Source organism: Drosophila obscura, unplaced genomic scaffold, assembly GCF_018151105.1.
Source record: "Drosophila obscura isolate BZ-5 IFL unplaced genomic scaffold, ASM1815110v1 contig_179, whole genome shotgun sequence".
NCBI lineage: Eukaryota > Metazoa > Arthropoda > Insecta > Diptera > Drosophilidae > Drosophila > Drosophila obscura.
This window is the reverse complement of record NW_024542766.1, coordinates 100,127-116,086: the sequence shown is the minus strand read 5'-3', so window position 1 is coordinate 116,086 and position 15,960 is coordinate 100,127. Positions and strand designations below refer to the sequence as shown.

At 38.4% G+C, this 15,960-nt stretch overlaps 2 protein-coding genes across 9 annotated transcripts in view; one reads left to right on the top strand and one right to left on the bottom strand.

Annotated features, from left to right (window-relative positions):
• LOC111074169 overlaps positions 1-15,960 on the bottom strand; it is an 80,021-nt gene that overhangs the window by 25,736 nt on the left and 38,325 nt on the right. For 4 of the 5 annotated variants that reach the window (XM_022366862.2, XM_022366857.2, XM_022366858.2 and 1 more), the window contains 2 exons: positions 3,779-4,006; positions 2,755-2,894 (listed from right to left, as the gene is read on the bottom strand). In XM_022366862.2, coding sequence (XP_022222554.1) covers positions 2,755-2,894; positions 3,779-4,006 — 368 coding nt within the window. Of the gene's footprint in view, positions 1-2,754; positions 2,895-3,778; positions 4,007-15,960 lie in introns of those variants that run through there. The other variant, XM_022366861.2, reaches the window with a different exon arrangement.
• The window catches only part of LOC111074172, a 48,673-nt gene that overhangs the window by 20,777 nt on the left and 11,936 nt on the right, over positions 1-15,960 (top strand). For 2 of the 4 annotated variants that reach the window (XM_022366866.2, XM_041592282.1), the window contains exons 1-8: positions 482-515; positions 7,006-7,096; positions 9,294-9,676; positions 10,136-10,308; positions 11,360-11,425; positions 12,149-12,295; positions 12,416-12,545; positions 14,877-15,013. In XM_022366866.2, coding sequence (XP_022222558.2) covers positions 7,033-7,096; positions 9,294-9,676; positions 10,136-10,308; positions 11,360-11,425; positions 12,149-12,295; positions 12,416-12,545; positions 14,877-15,013 — 1,100 coding nt within the window. In that variant the 5' untranslated portion in view covers positions 482-515; positions 7,006-7,032. Of the gene's footprint in view, positions 1-481; positions 516-7,005; positions 7,097-9,293; positions 9,677-10,135; positions 10,309-11,359; positions 11,426-12,148; positions 12,296-12,415; positions 12,546-14,876; positions 15,025-15,960 lie in introns of those variants that run through there. The other 2 variants (XM_041592281.1, XM_041592283.1) reach the window with 2 other exon arrangements.

Genomic DNA, 15,960 nt, shown 5'->3' with positions numbered 1-15,960 from the left:
GCTGCTGAAATTGAATTTTTGCTTTGGCTTTTAAGCAAGTTTGACAAATTTTCAAAAGCTAGCCAAAAGTGACTGTAATTTTACACAGCGCATCGTAACAGTTTTGTTGGCTGCAGCCAAAGACTTAGTCTGGGGTCGGATTTCGATGGTGAGGAAGAGGGGCGGGTTAAATTGCATTGACAGGCAGTCAGAAAGAAACTAAAAATCTTTCCATGTCATAGCACTAAGAGCACTAAGAGAAGCTTTGTAGAAATAGTGAATCCATGTACTCTTTAAAAGGTCAATTGTTTTGTCTTCTCACAAATTGTTGACTTCTGTAGAAAGAATCGTATACATAACATATCGGTGCAAAAGACGTCAGATGTTATATTTTCGCGTGCTCTTATTTATGGAATTAGCGATGGTTTGCCATGTGGATCATATATGTATGTATACTTGAAGTTATATTAAATGTCAGAGATCATCAGTTCCGGCTCAGTTTATTACTGACAGTAAAGCAGTGAGCAAGTTACCCAGTAAGAAAATCCCCTATTTCCAAGTTGGGAAAAGTTTTAAACAGAAACTGTGATTTAAAAATAAAATTAAGAGCTTCTCGAAAAGTGAAAACTAAAACCAATCTAGTTAGCCGTGAGGCGGAACTGCCTCAATTTAGGTGCTCAGCCAAAACCAATCAGGCCACCGAAGATAGCTAGCGTGCAGGCAGCTTATTCAATGAGGAATATTTACATAGACATAGTTGGCCTAAAACTAATAAAAGCATTAGTACCGTTGTAACACTTCATCAGCAGCACATTTGAGCCTCGGATTGCTGCTCACTCCAATATAGGGACCCACATTCTAAAGGAGACAGGATTAGTGTGGCAATTAATGACCGAACCCTGCTGGATGCTATAGATTATTTTACACATGTGTCTTGGCTGACAGCGAATAGGAACACTAAGGCATGTTTATCAAAGCTCGACATGGAAAGGCTCTTGCTAGTTTTGGTTGATGGCGCATTGGGACCTTAGAGAGCGTTAGCGACGTGATTGGAAAATAATTGCATTCATTAAGTAGTTTACGGTTGGGTCTTAGTCTGTGGCTGTTAAACATCTGTTAACTGGTTCAAAATCGGGCGACACTAGGTAAACAGTTAACCTAAGTTTCGAGCTTTAAGTTTTCCCAATTTATGTATGTTTCCTTTTTATAAAAAAAAGCTTCCGAAGGGCTCGAAAATTATATTTAAAATATACTGTCATGCTGCAGACTAATCCAAAACAAATGAAATATTGTTTCTAGCGTAGAACAACTCGGATAATAAATAACACTTCCTACGTGAACTGTTGGCTCCAGTGAAATCAAGTATTACAAATTCACTTACTTCCGGTTATTTTAGTACGCAAAAGTTGGGTCATTGGGCGGATCTAGTGTGTATTCACTTGTATAATGCAAAGTTAGTAAATGTCCAAATGAATGACTTCACTTCACTGTAGCTAACATATTTACTAATACTTGCCCCAACGTTGGGGAAACATGTGCTTGCGGCTTGTATAGCAGTAATTTTTTACACATCAATGCTTTTAAGTTGGTCTTTGGGAGCAGCTTGGCCTTTCCACGTGTAGAACTCTTGTTGCATACACATGAATGTGTATGTGTATGCATAAAAGTAATCATAAGTTCGGGCTATGATTGAATGAAGTAATGTGAAATTGGAGAAGCGGCCTGTCCTCAAGAAAGGGGTAAAATTGTTTTACCAGTATCATTCATTTTGGGGGACAGGAAAAAAAAACTTTAAAATAGATTAGGTTATCTCTTGACAACATTTATTTTAGAGAATACGGTTGAACACACTATGATTTATATTGTAGTCAGCAAAAATAGTTACTTCCAGCTATTAGTTTTTATTAAAAGAGCTAAAAACACAAGACATGTTTTTTGATGCATTTTCAAACTATTTACATGTTGTTGAATGAATTGTGAATTAACTTGGTTTAAGCTTGTGATATTCCACCATTTACCTCTGTATTTAATGACGTCTCATTTTGCATCGCCGAAACACATTTAAAGTATATGCTTTGTGGTGCGGCCGCAAGTCATATTGTCAGGGAAAAATGTTTCGTAGTTGGGCCTGAAGGAGTGGCTAAAGCTAAACTCCTCAAAACCCCCGCCAAGTGGTCCAAGTTAGCTAACAGCCCCTCGTTAGTTACGGGCATATGCTTTTTATGTAATTTACCCACACACTTACAGCACCACAGCCAAGCGAAACTGTCGTTAGCATCCACCAGAATACCATACCATACCATTCGTAAATGTTGGTTACACATGTGTTCCAACTGCCTCACACTGTTGGATTTATGATCAATCATTCGGCTACTCTTACTGCGGTTAGGTTTCATCCTGGTCTACACTTTGACTGGGCTCCGTCTATTTCTGACAAATCTTTATCTTTGGCTTCACTTATTTATCCTTTTTGGGCGTTTCATTTTTATTTTTCCAGTCATTTTTATGGCATGTTTATTGATGTGTAAAAGTCATAAAGTCAAATTGAACACTTGTGCTTAGAACATTGGCCATCCCTTACGAACTCTGCGCTCCCGAGTGTGACATTGGCTACAAGATTTCCCTTTTTTTCATTTTATACTATTTTTTTAAAACTTGGAATCAAAAGAAACAGATTTAAGGCGTTGTACTGGTCAATATATAAAGTATTTTGAACCAAAACGGCATACTGGGGTTATGTGCTAAGCAGCTGGGACCATCTATGTATCAACTTACCTCGTTGCTTTGCTTGCATTTACCGCGGCTCCATCTTTGAACCACTGAAATTGCATGCGGGATGAGCCTTGGGCTGTGCAGGATATGATAAACTCACTGTCCTCGCGCACGCTTGCATGCGGTTGATTGACGCTCAGATCCTGCAATGGAGGGACAACGCATGGACAGCAGTCAGACAATGTTACACTAATTAGACATTGGACAGTTGGGATATGGCGGTTGAGGTGTGGTTTTTGAGTTGGGGTTGGTCCCTCAGTTCCTGTCAGAGCTACCAATCTTGCTGTTCTTGTTTCGAAACGCCTGAGGTTTGTCGGCATGTTCGTCATGTTAATGCAACTTAATTGTAACCCTCTTGATGAGGTCAATTGTGCGTTCATGCAAGCCGCAATTAATAAATAATTATTTTCGTTGTTTGTGCCGAGTGTGAAGTACCATACTGTTGACATATTTATGTATATGCATATTTATTAACACGGCACTTTGCTACATGGGCTGGGCTATTACTGTTGTTCTTGTTTATGTTGCTGTTGTTTTTATTGACGCATATTCCAACACGTGCCTCAATAGTTAATAAATTATTGTTTAATATGTATCAGAAATGGAAAGAGTGCCATCTATGTAATTCGTGTGCAATTATATTTATTACACTTTTAATACTCAACCTTCCTGTCTACGATACGTATTAATAAAAGAACAATTTGACAAAAATCAATGATGGAATGCTTGCAATTGATTGATGTTCTCAGAGTGCAAAGTAAAAAAGTGCCAGCGACCAATTAAATATGTACATGTAGTATATTCATAACACAGAGTCGGAAAATTCATTAGATAAGAAATTAGATAAAAAAACGACTATGCTGCCTTTAACCAAATATTATTGATCTGTTTGTTCTTTCCATGCCAAATAAAAGCCTGTGACGTTGATTTCAAACCAAAATTTTGTCAGGCCAAAATTGGGTCGATTTTGCAAAAAAAAATTACCAGATAAATGAGTTTTAATGAATATATTTTTCTCGCTACTCACCAGCATATTCAACGGCGGATTCTCGTCGAAATGATGAAAATTAGCAACCAATGTAAAGTTTCCGATTCTTCCACGTTCCACCATTCGTGTAATAGCTTCCCGAATGCGCTGCGAGTCACCTTTGTCGCCAAAAAAGTGAAAAGTCATATCCAAGCGATCGGTGGAGTTCGAAATCAGTTCAAGATCGCTGATTTTTGTAATGTTGAAATTGCGCAACACTCGACCAAGCTGCCAAACAAAAAACAAAAATTTTTAGTCAGCTCTCTTTATAAAAAGAAAATCCATTGATCGCACATGTGATTATGATAGAGCCAAAGAACTTCGAACAGTGTGCCCAGAATATAACCCTTTTATGTCCATCTACCCTTTTCTTCTTAACATTTTCCCACATTAACCTTCGGAATCGGTCTTCCATACGCCACTCATTTATAATTTGGAATAAATAATAAAATATTCCAGCAAATAGCACCTTTGAGCATTAAGCACGCATCAGTGTACAACGTATCGGAGCGAGATTTCAAATTTCGTGCAGCTTGAGGAGACAAAAAGCAGTTGCGGCAAAGTCACCTTCAGAGTCTTACACTGCAGAGCGCTTAAAGAAACCACAGACCTTCGCCTTTTTTCTGCTGCTTTTTTCTTATCGGACCTGCCTTAAGTTGCGGGCTGAAGCATTTCTCGCTGAAACTGGCCATAAAAGGAATTTTCTTGTGGAACTTTTCCGAGCTTGGTTGCACCCGTGTGTGCTAATAGTATAATGCTGAGCTGCAAGACTTGACTCGTGGCCGTTTTACGTAAGGCTTATCCTTATTTAAATGATTACGCTTAATCCGTTTGCTCTTGTTGGTCGGTGGTCTAACCACGTCCTAATAAAATTCTCAGATGGTTGGGTTTTTTTCTGGAAGAATGTGCCTGAATATTAGAATTATTACAATTTTAACCGGAATACAAAAAGTCATTGAGCAGATTATTACACAAACACAAGATTTTATGTATCATACATAGTTTTGCGGTTTCATTTCCATTTTTCATTATCCACTCATTTATTAGCCCACGTATATGAGTGAAGGAGAAAATAGGTAATCATTTTCCAGAGTTTGAACTTTATGTGAGTCGCAGACATAACCAATTAGCGTTTTTAATTAAGACCGCATTACACTGGTACAATAGTGTGAGGAGAAAGTGGAAAGAATGCCATGGAAAATGGGGCAAACCATGAAATCAAAGCTGACAACAAAAGTCTTTTCGGCTTTTCTGGGACTTACTTCGTAGTGGACTCCATAGGTTGTTTTAGCAAAACTTATTGGTAGTAATTATATTCCCTTCTAGCGCCTTTCAGAAAGTGGCTTGAAACCTTGGAGCTTTAATTGGCTTTTTGATGTGGTTTTTTCCGCTGCACTTGGATATTATATTCACCGAATGCGAACCTAATGCAATTCTCTTGCCCTAATTAGGAACTCTTTCTGGTACTCATATAAATTAGTGGTGGGCTCCATTGTTGGGGGTCACAAAAATAGTCGGATCAACAATGCAAAGCACCAAGTAAAATCATCCCAGAAGTGAAAAGTAAAGCGCAAAACGGGCTGGGTTCTCTGGGTTTGCACTCTTCACAAGTGGCCGCATCGTCGTCGCTGGCAAAACTTTACCCGAGTTGTGTAAATATATAGTTACGGAATTAATCAGAAAAGTGCGCACAAAAATGAAGGCAGCAAGTAAGAAAATAAATATTTTCGGTTAATATAAAAGAATTTCCTGCAGCCTTCATTCTCCCATTTTTTGTGCTTCCTTCTTTTTTAATAAATATGCCGCAAAAAGAAAGATAGCAAGTGCTAAGAAAAAATGTGCAACAGTCAACGTGCTGTAAAGTGGCTTCGGTTGTTTGGCTTGGAAGTTCTTAAGAGGCTTTTTGTTTACTGTGCCGAACAGAATACAGACGAGTACGAGTAGGCCGTTTGTTTGCGACAGCTGTGAAAACTTTCTAAGTAAAAGTGATGCAAAAAAATATATGTAGAAAAAGGTATATTAAAGGCGTATTAAAATTGACTACTGGGCCAGAACTCATTATTCGAATGGTTTGATCAAGCAGCTTTGATTTCTTACTGTCTACTTTTTTAAATAAAACTACCCCCATCGAGTGCCTTGCCAAACAAACTTCGTTTATAGCTGTCTGGAAGGCCCGTAGTAAGGCCGAAGCAATTTCATTAAAGAATAAAAATTCCAGAAGCTTTAAATCTGAAGCTTTTTCAGTTACATTTATGTACATTTATATGTACGTTCTGCCAACATCGATGGCATGAACTCAGCTTTCTGATCCAGTCAGGAGCCACCAGTCTTAAAGCAGGCCAAGGCGCAGCATGAGCACTCAGGCGTCAATGATATCCTGCGCTCGTCTGCTCTGCTCTTCTATTTAATCGTATTCGTTTCGTTTTTATCTCAACTCTGTGCTAATGGCATTTTAATTTCGAGTATGCGAGAGGACTGGTGAGCCAATATGTAGCTTTAAAGCTTTGTTTGTTATTTTCCCTCTTCAGTACATACGAAAATCGACTATTCACCAAATACTTGCAGAGGGAGGTTTATATTTGATTGATAAAAGGAAGTTAACATTGAGAATATGCCAACCAAAACAGTTTGGATGGCGAAGCTGTAGCTACCGACCCATTAGAGTTAAGCGCACCTGCTATTTTAATTACGAAATTTTAATTCATTTGCTTTCTAGCAGTAAGTATGCTTGTGCCCTTTTCCAAGTACAGAACCCTTTATAAAAATAAAAGAAGGACTCATGGAAACTACTGATAAAAAACCTTCAGCTCGCATTTACGACTACCTTGTCGGAAAGCGGCTTTAATACTAAAAAGTTTAGTCTTAAAAACGAAAGTTTTATTAGACAGAGATGCTAATGCAGTTAATAAACTACTCGGACTAGTCAAGGGTAATGGGCTGCTTTTGTTGGTGGGAGAGTATTTCTACTGCTTATGCAAAACGCAGTTATCTGTTTTGAATGCATTCAGGGGTAGCTAAAAAGGAGTGCACACCGTCAGGCCCAGGAAAGTTTTAGACCAAGCCAACCAGCCAAGTTGTTGGTCGTATTCCAGCCATGCCCAGAGAAATTTAAATGAATGTCTCAGTGTCTGGTGGTGGCTATTAAGCTTTTGTCTGCGTAACTCCCGTAACTGCCTCGAAATACATTTTGCTAACTAAACGGGCCACTTTTGTTTATCCATTCACAGACTCACCCGTTGATAGGCGTTGACAGGATGCCGGGCGTAGTCTTTCTAATTGTTGTGCCGACGGCAAATTTTGAACGTGAGCTGATTTACGGTAAGTCCGGGGAACGAACAACAAAATTGAATAAGCGCTTGTGCCTAATTAAATACAAAGTGGCAATTTTGTTTACACGAACATGTAACATTCATCTAGGCGCCATTAACCACAAAATCTGCCGAGCAGCCCTTAACTCATGCTCGGTACTGATCCGTTGCCACATACACACCCACTACCTGTATGCATTGGGCGTAATTATGTTGTTTAGTGGCGTTATTAATTATTTTATGATATCGTAAAAGTGTTTCAGGGCCTAAAAGCATTCAATAAATTTTGTATGAACTCCCATCAGACACACACGGACATAAACACAAGGATGTAGATTTTTTTTGCTTTGCATTTTCGATGTGACGAACACAGCTATCTAAGGCAGAATCCTAGGAAAGACTTCTAGAAAGCTAACTTTACTTCAGGACTTTACTTTACTTTACTTTACTTTACTTCTGCTGCCAGAAAATGTAACATTAAAATTTAATTAGCCACGAATAAATTGGACGAATAATTGTGGAAGACACAGGTTGAAAAAAAGACAAGGGACGAGAATTAAAAGGAAAAATATAAGGGCATAATACTGAGGCTGGTCTGGGCTACAACGTATTTATGAGAAACATACGTCTTGCTATATACCGAAGAAGTATTATTAATTAAAAAAACTCTCAAACACTCCATTTTAACGAACAATTTATCATAATCAAACGCGTTTAAAAAATGTATATAATAAAAACTCATAAACAACAATATAATTTTTGAAATCAATGGCCACATGGAAACACGAGTATGGTCTCTTGTGAAATCCGACACGCAAAAAAGCCATAGCGAACGAACATGTAGGAGTCAATTTTTGCCAAAAGCATTAATCAAATATTTATTTAAATACAAACCAAGCCGATGGCAAAAGCCATCAAAGAAAATCATCATTAATTTAGTTTGTCACTATGGCAGCGGCCATGCTGATAATGACAATAAAGCTAAGCTGATGAGTGGTGAGTAGGTGGGCATATTGGGCGTGAACAAAGATTCTTCAAGTCCTGGAAAAAATAAGTACATTATGTCTAGGGTATATACCCTGAAGACTTTCAATGCATGTGACATAACAAAATTCAAGCAAGAAAAGTAAAGATGGCCCTGGAGACGTCTTAAAGTATGTAAAAAATGAAGATAGAAAAAGACAACAAACGGTGTATGTAAATCCATTTTAGGGAAATCACTGAATCAAATGAGTCAGACATAAATTACCGATACCTCACAACCATAGCTCTCCGAGATTTCCGAATCTTTGGGGCCATTCAATGCTAGTAACCAAGACAGAATCAAATAGGCAAGGCAGAACCACTAAAGTTATGGTCAGGTATTGGGTGGTCCAAGGGTGGCAAATTTGTTGACTTAAGAAATTTTGCCCACTAAAGAAACTATGAGAACCCAATTCAGACTTACACCCGGCCACGTTTGCGGCGGGTCGTGGGTCCTGGCTTCTAGCCTAAGCGCATTTAAGCTTTATTTCGGCATTTGTCAATGTGGCGGGATTTATATTACATTTCGATGTCTGTCTGCTTCCCTCCCAATCCTTCCCAGCTTGTTGGAATAATAAATTGTGATCCTTTTGTGTGGTTTTTATATGGACTTTGATTTGATTTTTCGCTTGCCACTTTATGTACCTTGGGCATGTATAAGTATGTACAAATGTTGCTCAAGTGGAGCTTAGATCATCCCAATGCTTCATGGGCATGTTTTATTTTTTTTGGCCCTTCTGTAAATAATAAGAATTAAATTTGAACAAAGGCTGGTCGAGCATAAAATAGACACATACTTGTATAATAACAATGATTATTTGTTTTTGGTAGCGTCGCATTTAATTAGCGTAATTTGCAGCAAAAATGAGCTTAGCGGTCAAAAGACCATACATCGTTGTCCGCAGTAAACCAAATATATATTAAACGCTTAGCTGGATATTCAAATATCACAAATATGTACGCTAATTACAATATAAATAGTTAAATGGCAATAAATTATCCAGCAAGTAATACATTCAAAAAACTTTAGTGTAGCAATTGGTGCAATAAAGGAGATTTAAAAAATCCAGGGTATACATATTTATCTACTGACTCATCATTATAGATCATATAGTCCTTCTTAATAGTGAATCAGATTAAATTTATGTATATTTCTGCATCACCTTTTGCTTAACGAATTCCAGGCACTTCAAATAAAGCTAAAACTGAGACTTCTGCCGGAACTGTTTGTAGCCATAGTCAGGGGCCCCATGGAATCCAACCTACGGTCGGCTCCGGTGGAGCAGTAGGTGTGAGTGGAGGTGGCAACAATAATCTGAACATCAATCTTCCGGAGAATAACAACACAATACTACGACTTGAAGTTGAATTACGTGACAAGAATGTGCCCAAGTATCGACGCGGTGTGGTCGGTGGGCGTGTTGGTGGACCAGGAACTGGACGTGTCGGTATCGCCGGTCGACCAGAAACAGAGGGGCCTAAACGTACTGCAGGAGCTCAAGGAGCTGACACAACTGCGACAGCTGCGTCGCTGGACAGACGTAATTTAGTGGTGCCGCTTGAAAAGGTAAGTCGTTCTCTGGGCAGTTACAAGTACCCTTCCTTCAGGCTATCGACCAGAAGGTATGGTCAAATGCGCCAAAACTTTATGTTTCCCCAATCACTTAAAGTTGGTTTTCGTGTGCGACAATAGTTTGATTTCAACTGCGACTGTGCCAGCTACCAGTATTGTAGCTTTGTTGATGCACTTAACGAGATAGAACACGACTCAAGCGCATTGCATACCTTTAGGAAACGTAAGATGTTACCTAGATATTATCATGGGGTAGATTATACTGATGAATGAGGTGGCTTAGATGGCCCACCTGAAGATTGATGAGTGCAACAATTTGGACAGAGAGTCCTCGGCGAAGGCTGAGATAAATCAACAGTCGCCAAACCATTAAATCAAATTCTGTTTAACCGTATCCCCATTGATCCAATTAAATGCAAAAGTTATAAGCTGTTGCTTGTCTTTCTTTCCCAGGTACTTGAGGAGCTACTTGTCAAGCTTGAAATTGAGCACGTTACTTGGACTACAAGCAAAAAAGGTTATTTTCATCACGTCGTTTTCCCGCTGCAAGCCGGCGACGCCTGCGAGACTACTCTACACTGTCTTACGGAACTGGGCATTGGCACTAAATTGAATTCCAGTGTCAGGTAAGTGGAGACATTGAAAGGCAGGAGGAAGTAACGCAAAATGTGCCGGGAAAGTCAAGAAGTCGATCGATCCACACTTTGCCATGCAACAGCTGGTTGACCCCTTTCCCCGTTCAGGCGCTGTCTCTTGTTTTAAGTACAAAACGCAATAAAATGCAGAATGATGAGAAACTAAGCCTTGGTGGGAGATCAGCTACTAGTTTCTGGAGGTGTATTGCATAGCCTTATTTCGATTTCTTGCAGGCGATAATATTAAAGAAACTCTAGATGGGGCTTGCCAACAGCAGAATCCCCTCAGTCGTTTCCAAATATAAAGTGTGATTGCTGAATAAGCTATATTTTATTTTCAATGACTGGGCTCATGCAATTTACTTCAGCGGGACCTTAATGAACATTTGCCTTCAAACAAAGCTCCAAATTAAATAAATTAAGAAATATACAACAGACCTCGAAGTTAAGCAGAACAATGAACTGCACTAAGTAGGACTTTAAGTAAATTAAAGATGAACAAAAGGCAAGATAGAGTATACAAAAACAAAGGCACTAAAAAAACTTGAGCAACAACAATAAACAGCTGCAGGAAAAGGGAAGATAAGTAGGTGTGATAATTATTTAATAGCATTAAACAGGAGGGATTAAAATGCCGTCGAAGGTGTGATCAGTTCCCAAGGGAAACCGAAGACAGTTAAAAGGTTAAAATGGTTTTCATGACATCGGTCAGAGTAGTCAGACAATGTAAAATTTTATCTGATTAATATGCCCACTAATTCAATTCAAATGGAAGATGAAAAATGTTGTCACATACGACATCACTCTGTAACGTTTGCAGTACTGAGTTATTAACTCATATAACATGTGTATAGTGTATATCTTCTAACAAATATGTCAAAAATATGCCCAAAATCTCCAACTCTTAATTTGCAATCGTTGGCGGCCGTAGTTTTCGCCATGACCGACCGTCCTACGAGTATTGACATGAGCTTAAAACACGAATGACTTGCTCCAATAGAATATGGTTAAGTATTTCAATTTATATCGTTCTCCTATTCAGCGTTCTGCCGTGCAGCGTTAGCTATGATGCCATCACAGATGCGGCTAACATGCGAGATGACTACAGGTAAGTGCACACATCTGTATGTGTATTGTATTCGAAAGTATTGTATTCCTCTGGCATTGTACGTAGTCGTTTGTCAGAACAAACGAGTAGTTTGCAATGAAATGTCTTTTGTCAGGGCTCCCACAGCTGTCGCTTTGTTAAAAACTAATTTTAGGTGTTCTACTACGTGTCAAAGGCGTCAGTCATTTCATTAACTTTCACTCGCAGTCGAATCTTAGTCTCACTTTCAGCGCAATCCTTTGTCCGTCTGACTGTTAGAGACGTGACATTGCCTCTTTCACATTGGCATCTCATTTTGGTTTCTTATCTTAGCGCCTCGTCTAGCCGGAAGACACTCACAGGTCACGGAGAACGCCATAGGCCTTGGCTTGTGCCCAAGTTTATTACTTCTCTAAGGTAGACTTACGAGCTACTAGGAAAAAGTATTGTTACAGAGTTTGGAGTCTAGTCGCCGGGTCGGAAAGTGGATATGGAAAAATTTGCCATTGGCTTGCTCACTGGCTTGAGTTGATATAGTTATGACATTGGCCCTAGGCACGGGTTAAATGCATCCAGCTTGGGTACACAAATAATTAAAAAGGTATTGCACCAATTACATAGCTGGAGCACATTTGTATGCCACTTGGTCCCTCCACATTAGCCGCATCTTATCCAGCTATTATTCTAGTTTATTTTATGACAGTGCTTATTTATTTGACTTTTTATGTTATTTGCTATTTACAGCGACGATGCCGTCGCTGAGGATGTCTCAAAGTGGAACACTTTTGTGGAATCAATTAAATCTAAACTAACCGTAAAACAGGTGGTAGACGGCGTACGAGCCGGGGGATCCTTGTCGTTTGACTATCTGCTGCTAATTGTTACCGCCGAGTAAGTCCGGGCAAAGAACTCAAGAAAGGGTTTTCGTAACAAGTTTGAAAAAACCAACTTCGTAAAACAAAAGATTAAGACATAATTTATCTGACCCTACACCCTTCTTTGTGCTTTTAGCTCCTTGGCCGCCCTTGGACTGGTTGAGAATAATGCACCGAATATTGTTGCGGCCATGTTGGTCTCGCCGCTTATGGGGCCCGTAATGTCGATAACATTCGGTGCAATTATCTCCGACAAGGAGCTAATGGTAAGTGCTATCTACTTTACCCATTCACATGCGGCTTTGACTTTTTTTGCTTTTCATTTTACGTACAACAACTGGTATACATAGTTTCCGAAATACTAATTTACCTCTAAAAAAAATTGCGGAAAAAATCCAAAAAAAATAATAAAATAGAGAAGTAGAGGAAAAAAGTTGTCTAAAAGCCCATTTCGAATCGGTTTCAAATAAAATTGTCAAAACCTTTTCGCGACTCTTCGACTGGTTCAATGTGATATGTGAGTGATATACGAGAAAATTACATTTGGAAAATAATACAAAATTGCAAATTGCTATGAAAGTCGTCGGTCCGTCCACTCTGCCAGCTGTCAAAATTCACATACAACCAACAGAAATATGCGCAAGTGAGGTTTGGACGAGAAAATTTGCGTCATTCCAGTCAAAATACATAGCGACATAGCGCCTGATGTTTTGAAAATTTTCTTCACTTTTGTGGTAAATGGTAAAGTTGAATTGTTTATTGACAGCGTTAGCTTGCAGGGGGTGGAGCTGCATGAAATATTTAAATGTTTTGTGAAAATTGGATAGAGATGTAACTGTAGAAACGGAAGTTTGTTTGCGAGTTGTTTTTTTTTTTTTTATCGATACATGTTTGTAGAAACTTGTTTAAATTAAAAAATAGCGCTTCACAGCTAAAAAATGGGCTTACATTACCACGTCTCTTTATTGTTACACGTGAAAAAAACTTATAAAATTATATAAATTATACAAACTCTTCCTGTTCAGAAGTTCTTGTATTTTTTTTAATCAAAAGCGGACTTTGCTTCATGAAATTCTAAGACGTGATTTGAGGATGGCGGAGAGTAGAAAATAAAAGCAGAGAAAAAAACGGACAGTCTTAAATAAATATAAGCAGGGAAAACTTAAAACAAATAGAACAAATAAAAATGGTAAAATGCTAAAATGTTCATCTGCTTCCACTTCTAATGAAGAGATGACTAAGCTTGTATGCCTTGGACTGTACCTACCCCAGAGCCAACTTGTCAGCTCGGTGTCTGCTGACACAATTTTTACCAGAACACTCATCCAACCATACCTCTTACACTTACATGTGCAGCCATAACTAGGTGTCTTGCGGGTGTTGACATCTGTGTACTTCAATTAAAATTTAATTGAAATGAATACATACATATGTCTGTGTACATCCTTTTTGCCACCTTCATTTTATGAAGGAGCTCAAGTTACGGCATCAAAATCTTTGCCAAAACGATAGGGTGACTCAGTCGGTCCTCACAGCATGGAACTAAAAACGCGAAGAACATTTCCTATATTTTGTTTTTAAAAAATATGCTATCCCACTGGAATATAGCACATTATTCAGATTTATAGTGGAAAAAAAATTAGTTAAGTTTTTAACACCATAAGTGCCGTACTGCATGGAAGAACCATATGCCCATGGCTTGTTTTTATTTCATTAAAAAAAATTTAACTTTAAAATACATCTCTGCAAAATACGAAATAGACACTGGTACAACCAACATTCAGACACATGTAGGGAAAATATTTCACACAAAAATTACCATTACAGACGATGAAAAAGTGGAAAAAGAGTCAAAATGGATGGCAGCTATTAAAAATAATTGGTAAAGACAAAACTTTAACGGAATATCCGATAAATAGTGAAAACGAGTTGGTTTCATAAATGTTTATAGTCCCAGGTATTGAATGTTATTAAATTGAAATTTTTATAAATATTTGAATGTCATTTAAAGTTGAAAGTCAGCTTCGATTGAAATTTATTTGCGCATTACCCAAACGCAATGTGTACCGTGTCTGTCCACATACCTGCAAATACTTAGTAGAGCAAACAACACAACGGAAATTAGTAAAACTTTTCAAACCCAACTTGAATGCTAGTTCGTTAAATTGTTGTGAAAACACTTTAAAGTGCATTTACTTGAAAGTTTATTTTGAGGACACTGTGTTGCCTTCAACATTTTTCCATCTTGTTAGTCCCTTGCTTAAAGCCTCTAGACCAGTTACTTTATATGCGTCACAGTTGTGTTTGACTAGTGAATGAGGGGAACGAGAATATGCCAGTGTAGGGTCGGGTAGTAGTAGTTTGGCATACTAAGACGACATCATGTGGATGACATTAGAGCATTTTTCTTTTGTGTGCGCAGCTGCCAACAACAGTTTTGCAGTTGCGTGGCTGCAAATTTGGGTTAACATGTCACGAATCTAGTCACAGTTTCTTGGCGCATCAAAGTATGCAATATTATCGCTTAAAGTGTCGCTCTTTGGCGTCTTTTGGCATTTAACTAACTGTTTCACCCCCTGTCCCTTCTTTCATTTTAGCGCGTTGGCTTTCTTTGTCTTGGACTGGGTATGTTCATCTCCCTTCTTTTCGGCTTCATTTTTGGTCTTATTCTGGGCACCACCGAAATGCCTTGGGGTCAAAATTCCGATTGGCCAACGGAGGAAATGCGCGGCAGGTAAGGCAATGGTAAGCAATGTTCAAAAAGCCCCAAATCAAACCCAATCAAGCTGAACAATTACGGTATATTGTCGAAAATACCTCACGTTCGCAACAATTCACCATGAACAATAAATTAATTCCGTTTATTTGGTCATATACAGATTGGGTATAATCAAATCTGAATGACATTTTCTGGAGTTGCAGCGACCGAATCTATTCAAATTCCAATTTGACTTTGATGTAGAATTTAATTAAGAGATATTCATGATTTGCAATTCGTTCATATCTTTGAACTCACAAATATGTCAAAGCCCAAAACAACGAGCTATCCATACGTTACAGTCCACCAAAGAAATATTTAACGTAACGACCCCATCTTTATAACAAGTCATATTCGAATTAAATAAGCCTTTTCATTCGAATTCTTTCGAATTTTCTTGACTTGATAAAAGCTTAAGGTTTGATAAAGATATGTATAAGTTAAAAAGTCTAATATAAAAGCAGGTTTGAAATCAGAGAAGATATAAACAGTATATTTTGGGCCGCCAAAAAGGTTGCAAATGCCCGCAGTGATTGGGAAAAAACATTAAGAATATTAATTAAGACTAATTACCACGTCATTCACTTCCCGGTGTCAAGAAGCTCGACGCACTTAAATCCCCCGAATTTCCAAAATGACTTAAGAGTTTGGAGAAAACTCAAAATCCATTAAATATGTTAATTATCCAGTGTCGCATGAAGCTCAGATGTTGGTACTTAAATTAGTCATTGGTAAATCTATGGGTGAGAATCTAACAAATTACTTGCAAATAAGTCAAATAATCTTAAGCCCTGGCGTGTGCTCGTTAAAAGGGCCTCCAGCCGACAATGCGAGGATACTTTAGTCTATATATATGAGCACACATTTATTACGGCATCGTTTTTTGTCGAAGAAATCTTTAAGTTGCCACGCGCCGTCTGTGT